Raw genomic sequence first — 12558 nt, 5'->3', positions numbered from 1 at the left:
TTATTGCCATGAATAATTTTTTATTTATTTTTTCTCTGTTTATTTATGATCAAAATAAAACAAAAAGGTAGTAAATGTAGACTTTCATAAGTTGCCCCTTACACGTTTGTAAGTAATTCTCACCCTTAATTATAAAAACATTGACTTACTTCTATATAATTACAGCCTGCAGATTGTAAAATGTCTATGAGCTGCATCGAATGTATCACATCTCAAGCAAAAGCAAACTAGTAAAATGTCATTTACTAGATAACAGCGTTTTAGGCATAATCCTTGGAGAGAAGTAAATAACAACTTCGTGAAATCCTTCGGATTTTCTCAAAAATAAAGCTTTTTAACGATTAAACTGTCTCGCTGGCATTTGCAGCGCGGGACGGCGTCGTGAGACCAACCCCCGGCTTTGTTACCCACGTCTGCCTCAGTATTCATCTTAAGTAGGTGGCCCAAGCTGCATGTGGACTGATGAAGGGACGTGACAGACATATCACCGCTTCTCTCTTCTCTTAGCTTCGTCTTCTCCTGAGAGGCCATTCGCCACTTTGCGTTTCTCTTAGCTTTGTCTTCTCTTGAGAGGTCATTTAAAAACAGACTTTATAAGATGCAGAAGTTGCTGTGGCACTGATCGCGTAGTAGTTGTTGGCTTCGGTGTGGTGGACGTGGTAGTTGAGGGCATGGTTATGAAGGTCTCGTTCATCTTAAGAGCACCTTGTATAAAGCTATTGTTTCGAAACTTTTCCACCTGTTTTTGCTGAAATGTAACAAAATATGTAATCAATGCGGTTTTTAACAGGAAGTAGACGAAAAACAATTTTAATATAAGTGGGTGATTGACAAACAGGCAGGCAGAGACGATGAAAAAGAGAGGAAAAAAAAAAGAAAAAACACAAAGGTAGTTCGTGATCAAATCTATACACGTACTCGTGTTTGAATTCTAAAAATTAAGGCTCTTTTCTAGTGAAACTGTCGTTCAAAGTATATGGATCAAACGTCGTGGTGACTCTTGGTGAATGCAAGATTTACAAATTTTAATTTAAAACACGCCTCCTCCTGGCTTTGAATAGAATACAGAATAACCTGGTAATTATACGGGTGCGAGGCAAACGAGAGGAGGCGTGTTGACCCACTAATCTGATTGCATTCAGCAAGAGTCCCCGCGGAGTTGGATCGATCTACGTAGTACGATAGTTTCATTGTAAATTAGCCCTTAATTACCATAAAAATTCCCTTTTCATCCAGGTCTACTTCGATTCGTGTGTACAATGGAAGTTGTTCCACTCTGAGCACAGAGTATTTCCCAGCCAGACTGTTTAAACCATCGGTTGAAAACCTCGTCTTGGCTGTGGCTAAAAGTTTAATCCTGTAATAAAGGTGAAACTTGTCATTTTGCTGATGTCTTTTTATGTAGAATGCTGGAAGAAAACATTGGCCTTTGATATACTTATGTGTGCATTGTCTTCTATGAAATAGCAAATGCTGAATAAAAATCTTCCAAATAAATGCACACTTGCACTGATCCAACAAAAATCAACTGCATTTTTGATAAGCATAAATTATAACAAGCGTCAAATTATATCAAGTCAAAACGCAAAACGTTGCTTTACATTTCGGCTACAACGTAATACCGTTGTTTACGTTTGAGGCGGTGGGGTGCAAGAAGGGCACACGGTCCTATATACAAAATTATAGTCAACTAGATAGCCTATTCATAGACATCCGCCAAGGCAGCTCAATCAACAGGTTGCGCTGCTATTGATTGTGTTAGTTGTTCGATCGCAATGAGCGGAGAAGCAAAAAAGGGCAGAGCTAATGACGCACGCGTGACAGAAAAGATAATGATAAATATACGCAAACGACCCCTGTGCAAATAGGGTGGATGGGAAATCTTTTTTACCATTTCTTAGATATCCTGAAAATTTTATCGAAATTCATCCATGACTTTAGACAAACGGGGGTGAGAACATATAGGGCCTAACCTCCTCTTGGAGGAGGGAAACATATCTGTATCGGTCGAGCACAAAGGAGGTTCCCACTGGCAGACATGGCATATATCACTTACCGAAGGGGATTTACAGGGTTACTTTTTTCTCGCTTGTGTTTGATCATTTTATATCTTCCTATCTCTCCGGGAACTCTACTTAACCCTGGTGCGCCTTTACTTCGTATTCTGGAAGAAAACAACAGGCATTAATGTAGGCATATCTTACTTGAAAATTAAGAAGAAAAAAATTAATAAACAGATTTTCGTTGATAAGAACCGATTCTATTATATTGAGACCATAATGATCTACATTGATTAATTTCTTTCAAGTGTATGATATTCATACTTATTGCGGTAATAAAAGTTATGCCCCAATTCAATTGCATGAATACAGCTAAATAAAGAAGCTTAAAATAAACAGCACAAGTTCAATATGGTCATAGCTTTAAAATTATCCATTTAAGAAACACAGCAGATAAAGCATGAACAGAGTAAAATGGAAATAAAACGGGATCTGGAACCGGAACTGTGTTGAGGAGGAGGGGGGGGGGATTAGGGTCATACATGCCAAGGTGTGGGTTTTCACATAATTTTCACCCCAAGTACTGGTAGTTCTTACTTCAATACTAACGAGAGATGTATGGCAACAAGACTTTCTTGCCCTCAATATACTTGTTAACTTGGTCACGTATAAAACGACGTGTTAGCTGAATAAGAGGCGGGTCTAAGCTGCACCAAGGACTCAATACTGAATACAGACTCCTAGCTGCGCATGAGCTATTATGTAAGCACTATATCGTTATGTATTATTAACAGTTTCAGACTACCCCCACCTCAGGCGTGTTTTTATCGTCTCTTTTGTATTGACAGAATAAACAGCATAATTTTTGGAAAAATGGTCCGACTTAGCCTTTTTTCGAACTCGACCTGTACTTAAAGAACATCCATCAATCTCTGAAAGTGCACGGCGACGGCGCCGATAGACGCGGGTGGTGCCTACCCTCTACCAGGATCGCAGTTATTATTGTGAACATTTTTGGCTGAAGCGACATCAGGCCAAAATGACTGTCTATTTATTTAGAGACAAATCTGTGAATATCTGTAGAAAATCAATCTGTCGCCCTGGTAGAGGGTAGGTGGTGACGATATGTGCGATATGTACAGGTATATGCATATACAGGTATATGTGTATATGCACTACGTGCCTGTACAAAAAACAAAGCGAACCCGCTGGATCTTGCCTGTCATTGTATCCTCATTAGTATAACTTATTATTGCTTAAACGTGAAGCTGTTTAGGTAATGCAAACGATGTAATGCTCTGTGGTACTGTATCGTGTCCCGCATAAAATAAATCTACTGATTCCTTTAAATAATTCAAATTCACTTTAGGAAAAAGCATCCGCTTGGTCTACAAATATATATCACGTTTTGAAGAATGACTGCTTGAAAAAGGCGACATAGGTAACAAAGTCGATCTACATAACTTCATATATAAAAGGAATCAATGCGTTCCATTAATTTATTCAGATTAATTTTTGAAAAAGAAAGCATTTTGGCTATGATCAAAATTAACAAGTACTGCGTTTTCCAGAGTGACTACTTGTAGAAGCATGGAGACAGGGACGAGTAAATGGTAATTAGAAAATTTTTAACGTTCATTGCTGCTTGCTGTATAGCCATAGCATGCTGCAATAAAATAGAACTTTTGCTTATCAATACCTTGCAGACATATCATCGTCCTCGCCGCCCCAACCGAAGTAGAGGTTAGGGTAGCCGTTAACCCTGTGCATGTGCTCTTTGGTCAGCGCAGTCACACCGCCAAAAATGTACGAGTATTGAGGTCTGGAAATATGGAGACAAAAACGTCTTTTTAAGAAAACAAAGCAAACTGAATTATAATCGAAGAAGACAAATGACAGAGTTCCGAATTCTACGCCGATAGTTTTCTAATAATATATCTCTTTCCTTTTCTTAGAATCAAATGTAAAATCCAAGCTTAAACGTTCTTGTTCATGTAAAAGCTGGAGAATAGAAAAAATCCCCACCTCCCTCTTACTTATTTGTATTCACCCGTGACTTCTTCCTATTTATGTGTTATATGTCTCTTACTTGTAGTTAAACTTGTCAATAAGGACAGACATGTGCCTCGGCTTTGCGGGGCAACTATACATATTCAGCTCGTTTTCCGCTATCAGGTCTACGTCATGGAAAATAAAGCAGTCGTAATCCTCGATTTTTCCTGCCTCTACAAACCCTACGTTCATCAACATTGCACGGTTAAAGTGGAACCCAACACGCTGAAAGTGAAAAGAAATAAACTTTCAGAGTTTAGCCTAAAAACTGGAGTCAAAGATAAAGCGATTTTTTTCATTCACATCGTAGTTTTCTCACATTTGTAAAATGATGGCTTTTACCTTTTCCAAGTGTCGTCTTATCGGTCACATTTAAAAGAAAAAGTACTCTGAGATTAACATGCCAATTTAACTGATATCCCTCAGTACAAAATCAAGTTTGCAAACTCGAAAGGCATTTTTAGTACGAAGCAATAAAATGATAATAATATTTGGTCTAGACTCGGGGATACGTCCTCTTCACCTTTCACTTTTATTTCACCAAAAAGGCAAATACACTATTTCTATATAATAATGTGATTACTAAAAAATGTAGTGATGTTTTCAAGACCAATTTATAAAAGTTATTTTAAAGGTGCATTCGGGAGGATTTTTTTTTTTTTTTTTTTTTTTTTTTTTTGCTAAGAATGAAAGATAAACATTGATTTAAACAAAAAAAAAAAAAAAAAGAAGAAGCTACCGGACCAACCTGATCAATTATATATATTCCGTAATTCAACTGTTGTTTCTGGAGAAGTGGATGCATGTTGTTAAGAAATACCCGTAACTGTTCGTAGCGCTCTCTGAACGGAATAATTATTGCCACATGGGTCCGTGGAACGCAGTCTTTAGGCTTCCAGCGTCCGCCAGGAAGAATGCCGCTACCACTGAATTTTTGGTGCAGGTCTTCCCAAGATGGCGGCATCATGTTGACCACCCTGCGTCCCTCTACAGGTGAGAAAATGTATTATTTTTTCTAGCTGACATATATTGTTGGTTTCAATGTTTACATCTGTTGGTAAGTATAGCATCATTAAGATGTAATGACAATCAAATCATACAATTTATTTTCTTAGTGTTTCATTCATGAGTTTTGGCGTATTTTTCTTTTGTGTACGCTATACATGTATGTTCTTTTTTAGTACATAATATAGATATAATATAGAAACTTCAAGGGCTCATACTCAATAAAACTATCGATTTACGTAGATTGACTCAGCGGGACTCTCACTGAATGCAAACAGATTACCAGATTAGGACCCCTCATCTTGTTTCCATTCTACTCAACGGCATGAGGATGCGTGCTGATACTTTAATCTGATTTCATTCAGCGAAAGTCCCCTTGATGTTGGTCGACTTAAGTAGATCGACAGTTGCATTGACATTCTATTGCATTGCATTGATGGTCCCTTAAAGAGAACACTCACCGAGTCCTGCAGGCAACTCCCCACACCTTCCGTCCCAACTGGTGCTTGGCCCTTCTGTCGTGGTAAAGTTTGTCCCGGCCGTGGATGATGATATTCCAGTTGGTTTAACTGTCTTCAATTTAGCGTCAGGAGGTTTTGATGTCGTGGTTAACGGTGTAGTTGACTTAATTGATTGCGGTGATGTTGTTGGTGAAGGTATTGAAGTTGATGTTGATGATGGCAAGGCGGATGTTAATACAGAGGCACTGGTGGACGCTAATGGTGATGATGATGATGATGATGAAGATGATGATGGAAGAGGAGAAGATACCAGTAATCGTCCTACTATGCCAAAGGGTGTATCACTTGATGTTGGGTCAAAATTCCTTTTAAATGTCACTGTCGATGATTTCACGTATGTGAAATAGAGACTTACTGTAAATTGAGACAGCAAAAGTATAGAAACCGAAACAATCAAGTATCTCAGACATTTTCGCTGGTCTACATGAATCCGCGGTGGTCGCGTCGCCATATTCTCCCGCGATTGGTGCTAACTGTCCGCAGTGTGCGATATCCCACTTGCATAGACCCAGATCGTAAAATGTCTCTGACTAATTAGGGGAAAAATTAGTTAACTCCATTTACAAAAAAAATTAATGTCATGTCTGCTGATGATAAGTTTTCCGTCCCTTTGATTTCCGTCGTATTCTCGTTCTCTGTTTTTAAAATGCAACAGTTTATCTCATTTCACTTGGATGTTCTTCTACTTCATATAGATACATGTAGTAGTCTGGATCTGAAATGAATAAGGAGGCATATTCATAACTTAGAAGGTAAAGCTATCTTAAGTATCTTTAATATATACCATAATTCCAACTTTTCCTAGGGCAGAACGCCACCACGAGCCACCGGTGATAATTCAAAATCAGTTCGAAGAAGACCTTGCGATATAAGGCCGTAACGTCGCGATCTCCATTTCAATGCAAGATCCAGTACTAGAATTAAATTCCTAATTATCTCAGTCCTAATTATTTACGTTGTATTCTATAAAATGAAATGTTCCACACATTTCATTACTGTACTGCAAGGGATTCCCTCAGTTAACCTCATTCTGAATCAGTATTGTGTTTCATCACCAAGGCTCTGTATTGTCTGGCACAGCTGGGCAAGCAAGGGGGTCAAGACAACAGTGGGACAATACCAACAGACGTCAGTGTCTAATGTGGTTATGTAACAGTGGCCAACCCTATAACTAAAGACCTATGTCTTCATCATTTGCAAGGCAAGAAGTTATAATGACTTCTTGGGCAGGGTCACAGAATAGAAATGTGCACAGCTTGACAAATATCTGTGAAAATATCTGGTGAAATATATTTCTCTGTGATGCTGGTACACACTGTATTAGCATGATAAAGAACAGTATCTAGTATTACAATGATTCCGACAGCCCTTGCAAATCTTGCTTGTCATTTTGGCTTTCATAAAATATCACTACTCTCAAGTGAAAAACACGCACAATAAAGGCGGATGAATTAATAAACAAACGCATTTAATCCCACACACTTGTTGTGGCTGTGACAGGGCACGGTGCCGTTGGATATGTGATACGGCCAGCAAATGGACACGCCCTAATTGCCTGTACATATATGTACAACTAAGGCGATTAATCGATCCCCTTTTGTGTAGCTATATAAATATCGAGGTCTCTTTCATATGGAATCATTTTTGAAACCCACCCAGTGAAGTAATTTTAAATAACGCTGCATATGAAAGACGTGGGCAATTAACTTAAAAGCACTGGGTTTAAATAATTAAAGGTGAACCACGTAACTCTTGTCTGGCAACTCACGTTTAACTAAGTTTTATCAAAAGGCGTTTCAGCCGGCCTTTGCATATTCCTCTTCAAATGCCTTGACATTTTCTCACACTCCTGAGATATGCATGTGAATTTTTAAGAACATTTAAGACTGAGAGCTGGACAGTTAACAACTACTTCTACTACCACAAAATACTTTCTATAAGGTAAAAGATATTACTTCTCCTCTGTAGGCTACTTAATTCGCCTCTCTCCAACTATCTTTTTACACGCATTGATTATGGAATACTATGGTTGAAAATACAAATATTCAAACCCATTCTTTTAAAACAAAAATGCTCTCATGTTTTCCACCGTAGAGTGAAGTTTCAAGACAAGTAGCTGTATGCCTTGACTTGGACACCCTATGTTTGACGGGACCAATATTGGTCTCGATGATCAACTTTGCCCCCACCTTATATCAAAATGACCATCGTCGATTTAGTAAAATGTCAACTGTAGGGCTTGATTTAACCGTGGTTGATACAGGTTATGTAGAGGTATATTAAATATGCACACATGATCGATTGAAAAGCTTATGCCAACAACTATTCAAAACTATAGGCCTAAATCTTTACAAATCTTCGGGGCATTTGAAGGGGAAACTTTTTATGATAAGCAGCTGTAACAATTTCAGTAACAGTCATCAGCCTCTCACTCTTGTGTGTCGTCTTTGCGCTCATTTAATGTATTTCTTTTACAGACACACCCTATTACTTTTAATTTTGGAAACTATCATCACTCACCTTTATCGAGAAACGTTTAACATAAGCTAGTATTGATCCGAGTCGAGGCGACATAGGCAAATCTTTCTATACATGCTCAACTTGAAACGTGCTACTGTGGCCTATATAAAACCCTATGACTAGCTAACAGCGACGGTTTATATAGCGAAGCTTACCAAACAATGGACAAAGGCAAAAGGAGACGCTTGGCCGACAGTGTTTGACCTTTGTTTGAAATAGTACAGGCCAATTTGGACAGTGTGCTCTGAAAGTTACTGGACAAACCGAAAATGCACAAGCCAGACTTTGGCCAGCTTTATTACGAAGTTACTGGCCAAATATTCAAAGTGCAGGCCATGTGGTAATGACTCATGATGGAGATGTTATCATATGCAAATAAAGAAAAAAAATTAAAAACCTTTTTTAAACCTAGAACTGTGTTTATTCTTTAGTCTACAGATTTTGCACATTCTAATCTAAATTTAACATAAATATTCATATTTATTTACCCCACTTTACCTAGAGATACTTTAATTAGATTTTTAATAAAATTTTCTGTACTTATATTTCTAAAGTTTTCTGAACTTGTACTCCGTGAACATAATTTGTTTAATGAAATTTATATTTTGTATCTTTAAGTTGCATCATCACACCAAGAAATATTCATACAATAGATGCAAGGATTTAAGCTTCATGCTCTTTACTATATATTTGTACATAAATATATATATTTTTTGGGGGAATCGGCCGGGGTGAAATTGTCCTGATACCGATGAAGAGATAAAAGTCAGTATAAAGATCAATTTTGTCTTAAAAACTGCTCCACATCCTTCTCAGTCATTTCATTGTCTTCATCTGAATCACTATAACAGTCATCAAACCCCACATCACTGTCACTGCATCCCTTTTTACAATTCTTGGTGTTTTTGGTTTGGTACCTGCAATTTTTAAGTGTCAAGTTTATTAAAGACTGCCAACACAATCATTGAGTCAGACATAATCAATTACTGGTACATGTGATAAAGAGCTAAACATTTAACAACGTTAAAATCAACAATTGGGACAAACAAGTAGACCATACAGATATGGGGTCTTAATAAATATATATATAGAAATACTCGTTTCAAAATAAATATTAAAATGAGGTTAAATTAAGCACTATCATAGCAGGGGCGGATTTAGGGCGTCTTCTGGGTCTTCCGGAAGACGGTCAGATTTTCAAGTTTACATTGCCGGGCATCTGTTTTCTGTCGGAAGATGGTCAAAAATGGAGAATGGATCAACAAAGATAATTTGGAAGACTGTCAGAAAATATATCTGGATCCGCCCCTGCTATCATTATTAGAGAACTTGTGATATTCAGGGTGAACTCCGTAAGTCGCACTGACGGAGATGCAGTCGGTGAACTGCTGAAAACCTAACGAGATTGTTAAAAGATTCAATTGTATCCGAGTTGAAATAAAATTCATTATTTTGTATTATTTGTATAGTATTGCACTGTACTGTAATAGCGTGCGCTAGGTAATTCAAGTTCTCGTACCCTACACACGTTGCACGTCGCACGCATTTAACCCCCTCCCCCCCCTTTTTTTTTTTTTTTTTTTTTTTGTTCCGCTCAGGAAAAAAAATCAGAAAACGTCAAAAACATGCGTTGGGTTAAAGAGCTCAGATTATTAGTTCGTTTCTGCTTTGATTTTGTTTACTTACCACTTCAAGTTGAAGCCGATTCTGCGACGCTCTCACTCTCAGTCTCTTCTACTTGGCGTTTTGAATTGTTTAAAAACTTCTCCATGCAGCTTGATGATCCACGTGCATCACGTTTTCTCCCGGAAGCGTCAACTGCGCAAAATCGCAAGACGTAATATATAAGTGAAACGAAACAGACAGCATTTCCTATACTTCGTCAAAACCCGGCGCGCAAACGAAAGCTAGATGCTTTCAAAAACGACAGCGAGACTGTGAATACGTCATTACGGAATTCCCCAACTTCAAGCAATCACGATTATGAGAGTGAAAACGAGGTTAGCAGTAAGGGTAATCCCATGAACTTCCCTGTAAATTTTGGCATACGAGTCGGACTTAAATTGAGTCTAAATTTTGCCGATAAACTTAACACAGTAAGTTGACATAAATCGCCAAAATGGCGACTTGCACCATAATTTTCACTCGCCAGATTTAATTTTAACTCGCATTGGCGAGCTGGCGAGTGCGAGTGTCAAACGCTGGCCGGTTATTTGCCCTAGCTCTCACTGGCCTAATATTGTATGAACGCAGTGGCGTAGACTACGACGTGTTCAAACCGCCGTTCTGTTCACTGCGTGTTTTGATTGTTGTTTAAAGTCATTTTTATGGCTGAATGTGGACACTTTTTCAGTCGATTTAAAAGTTAAAGTTATGATCAATCAATTTATACATATTATAAACTTATTCTAGTAGGTTCAATTTTCAATATCTGTCAGATTTTTTCATTTGCGACTTTTCCGGAATAAACTTCGGGCCTACCTAACAACCACACGCGATTATGATCATTATCACAGTCTCCACACGGATTTGACACATTTAACGCCTTTCACCTCCAACATTACCGTTGTTCCGCACACCCACCGATAAATTCCACAACTAGGTCCATAGCTGGGTGGGTTTCCCCTCATGATGACAGATCGGTTGACAGGTGCCCTAACACTACCGAAAACGTTTGGTGTCTTTTGATATGAAAGAAGTCCTTCACCTGTGGTAAATTACTGCGCATAATGTTTTTCTTTCTGCTGGAGCGCCTTGCATATAAATACATACTATTGATTTAATTTTCTAAATTAAGAGACGAGGAGAGCATATTTGAGTTTTCACGGCTGTTTGGTTTCCAAATAAATGCCTAATTCCTCGATGTATAAAAGGACTATTTATCGGAAAGTATTATTATTATTATGCAATAGCGTGGTTGCAAGACTTGTGCAGTTTCGCCGGGAAGAGACGGCAAATGTAACGAATAAAAGGGTTTTATCATTTATATTCTTTTTTAAAAAATCACACACAAACACAGAAGAGAGAAAAGTAAAGAAGAACGAATACACAAACATATACACATACCTACACCAAGGAGTTATAACAAAAGGAGATTACACACAAGCCTGTTACAGTGGGCGGAGCTAGGGCCTCCTGTCGTCTGGGTCGCTCTCCTCCGCTTGGAGATTGATTTTATTTGCGTTACTTCGCGTAAGAATTCGAGATCAGTAGTGTCAAAGCGGCGCTGTATGCTGACGATTTTTTTCACAGGTAGTTATTTGGACGAATGTGCTGGGAGGGAACGATATCATAGAAAGCGATTATAAGGTGGTGACTGAGGATGGTCGCCATGAGTTTTTTTAGTCGGTGATAGATGGCTTTTCTTTTGCACAACACAGTGAAAAATCACCAAGATAAGTCAAAAGAAAACGTCCCAACTGTGGTTTGTGAAAATGACATTCAAGTGAACGTCTGTCCTCACTGCCAAAGGGCATAATATTAATACATAAACGTTTGGACCCCCTGCCCTTTGATCCCATAAACATATACATTGAGACAGTGCCTAAGCTTTGTGACTGGTTTTAAATTCCTTTAAGTATTTTTTCTCTCACTCGGTATAATTTTAATATCATAATGCATTAAAGTGAAATTTTAATCAAAGGTTGAGGCAATGCCACGACATGTCAGTTTACTAAATACTCGTTATAAATTTCTTTATCTTGGAAATCTCCCTTTTTATTTTCAGGATTATTTTGACACATAAAACACTTCTTATTTGTCGGTAAACAAGTGCACAGTGCTAAACATTAAGAATAATTTTTATTCATTCATAAATATATTTATGTACAAAATATATCAGAAATTTTAGTATTAACTGAGCTCTTTAAAGTGAAACAAATAAAGATGAGAATTTTGAATTTCAAACTATTATTTACTATATTAAGTTAAAATATATTTTAAGTCAACTCTATACTCAAGCATCATGATAGTAGCATCTGTGAGTAAAACCATTTTATTATATCAATAGAAGAACAAAAACAAAATTTTACACATAAGCAGTAATTAATGAAGTCATAAGAATGATTAAGTTGCTATAGTTTTCCAAGTTTTATGCAGTCTGTGTTGGAATTTTTTTCAACCGTGCAAATAGAAATAATTATATTCTTTTTTATCTGACTTGCTGATACCAGTCTGTGCCAGATACTATTCCACTCACAGGCCAGCAAGGTCTGAGAATCTAATGGGCTGAATGAAAAAAAAAACCCTAGAAGATTAAGTGGCTAATTCTTACAAATAGGATAAAAAAAATGGGATTTTCAAAAGGTTATTATAAATCAAGACAACACTTAGTAAGAACATTTATAAAATAAACTGGAGTACATGTTACAGCTGAAAAAATTAACTGGGCCAGTAAGTGACTGCTTTAAAGAAATTTCACTGAAACAGTTCAAATTTTACTGGCAATCAAGTAGACTGTT

General features: G+C 37.5%; 1 protein-coding gene across 6 annotated transcripts; it reads right to left on the bottom strand.

The window, feature by feature from the left end:
- Positions 1-11: 11 nt before the first annotated feature.
- On the bottom strand, positions 12-11235 carry LOC106164683 (beta-1,4-N-acetylgalactosaminyltransferase bre-4). 6 transcript variants are annotated; one of them, XM_087008372.1, is made up of 8 exons: positions 11165-11235; positions 5519-6293; positions 4801-5039; positions 4090-4277; positions 3700-3822; positions 2057-2164; positions 1213-1357; positions 12-748 (listed from the first exon to the last, which is right to left on the bottom strand). In XM_087008372.1, exons 2-8 carry the CDS (start codon positions 6027-6029, stop codon positions 575-577), a joined length of 1488 nt encoding a protein of 495 aa, XP_086864498.1. In that variant the 5' UTR covers positions 6030-6293; positions 11165-11235; the 3' UTR covers positions 12-574. The 6 variants fall into 6 exon arrangements, with proteins under 6 accessions (XP_086864498.1, XP_086864499.1, XP_086864500.1 ...); XM_087008373.1 differs by lacking the exon at positions 11165-11235 and adding an exon at positions 10682-10777; XM_087008374.1 differs by lacking the exon at positions 11165-11235 and adding an exon at positions 10663-10686.
- Positions 11236-12558: the final 1323 nt, after the last annotated feature.

This window comes from Lingula anatina, chromosome 3, assembly GCF_051362555.1.
Source record: "Lingula anatina isolate TDL-2025a chromosome 3, LinAna3.0, whole genome shotgun sequence".
Lineage (NCBI taxonomy): Eukaryota > Metazoa > Brachiopoda > Lingulata > Lingulida > Lingulidae > Lingula > Lingula anatina.
The sequence above is the reverse complement of the archived record's forward strand: the minus strand, read 5'-3'. Positions and strand labels throughout refer to the sequence as shown.

Coding starts and splice junctions, on each gene's coding strand:
- LOC106164683 (XM_087008372.1), bottom strand. CDS start 6,029: ATGGCGACGCGACCACCGCGGATTCATGTAGACCAGCGAAAATGTCTG. Junction 5,040..5,518: donor GGAGTTGCCTGCAGGACTCG/GTGAGTGTTCTC, acceptor TCTCACCTGTAG/AGGGACGCAGGGTGGTCAAC. Junction 749..1,212: donor ATGAAAAGGGAATTTTTATG/GTAATTAAGGGC, acceptor GTTACATTTCAG/CAAAAACAGGTGGAAAAGTT.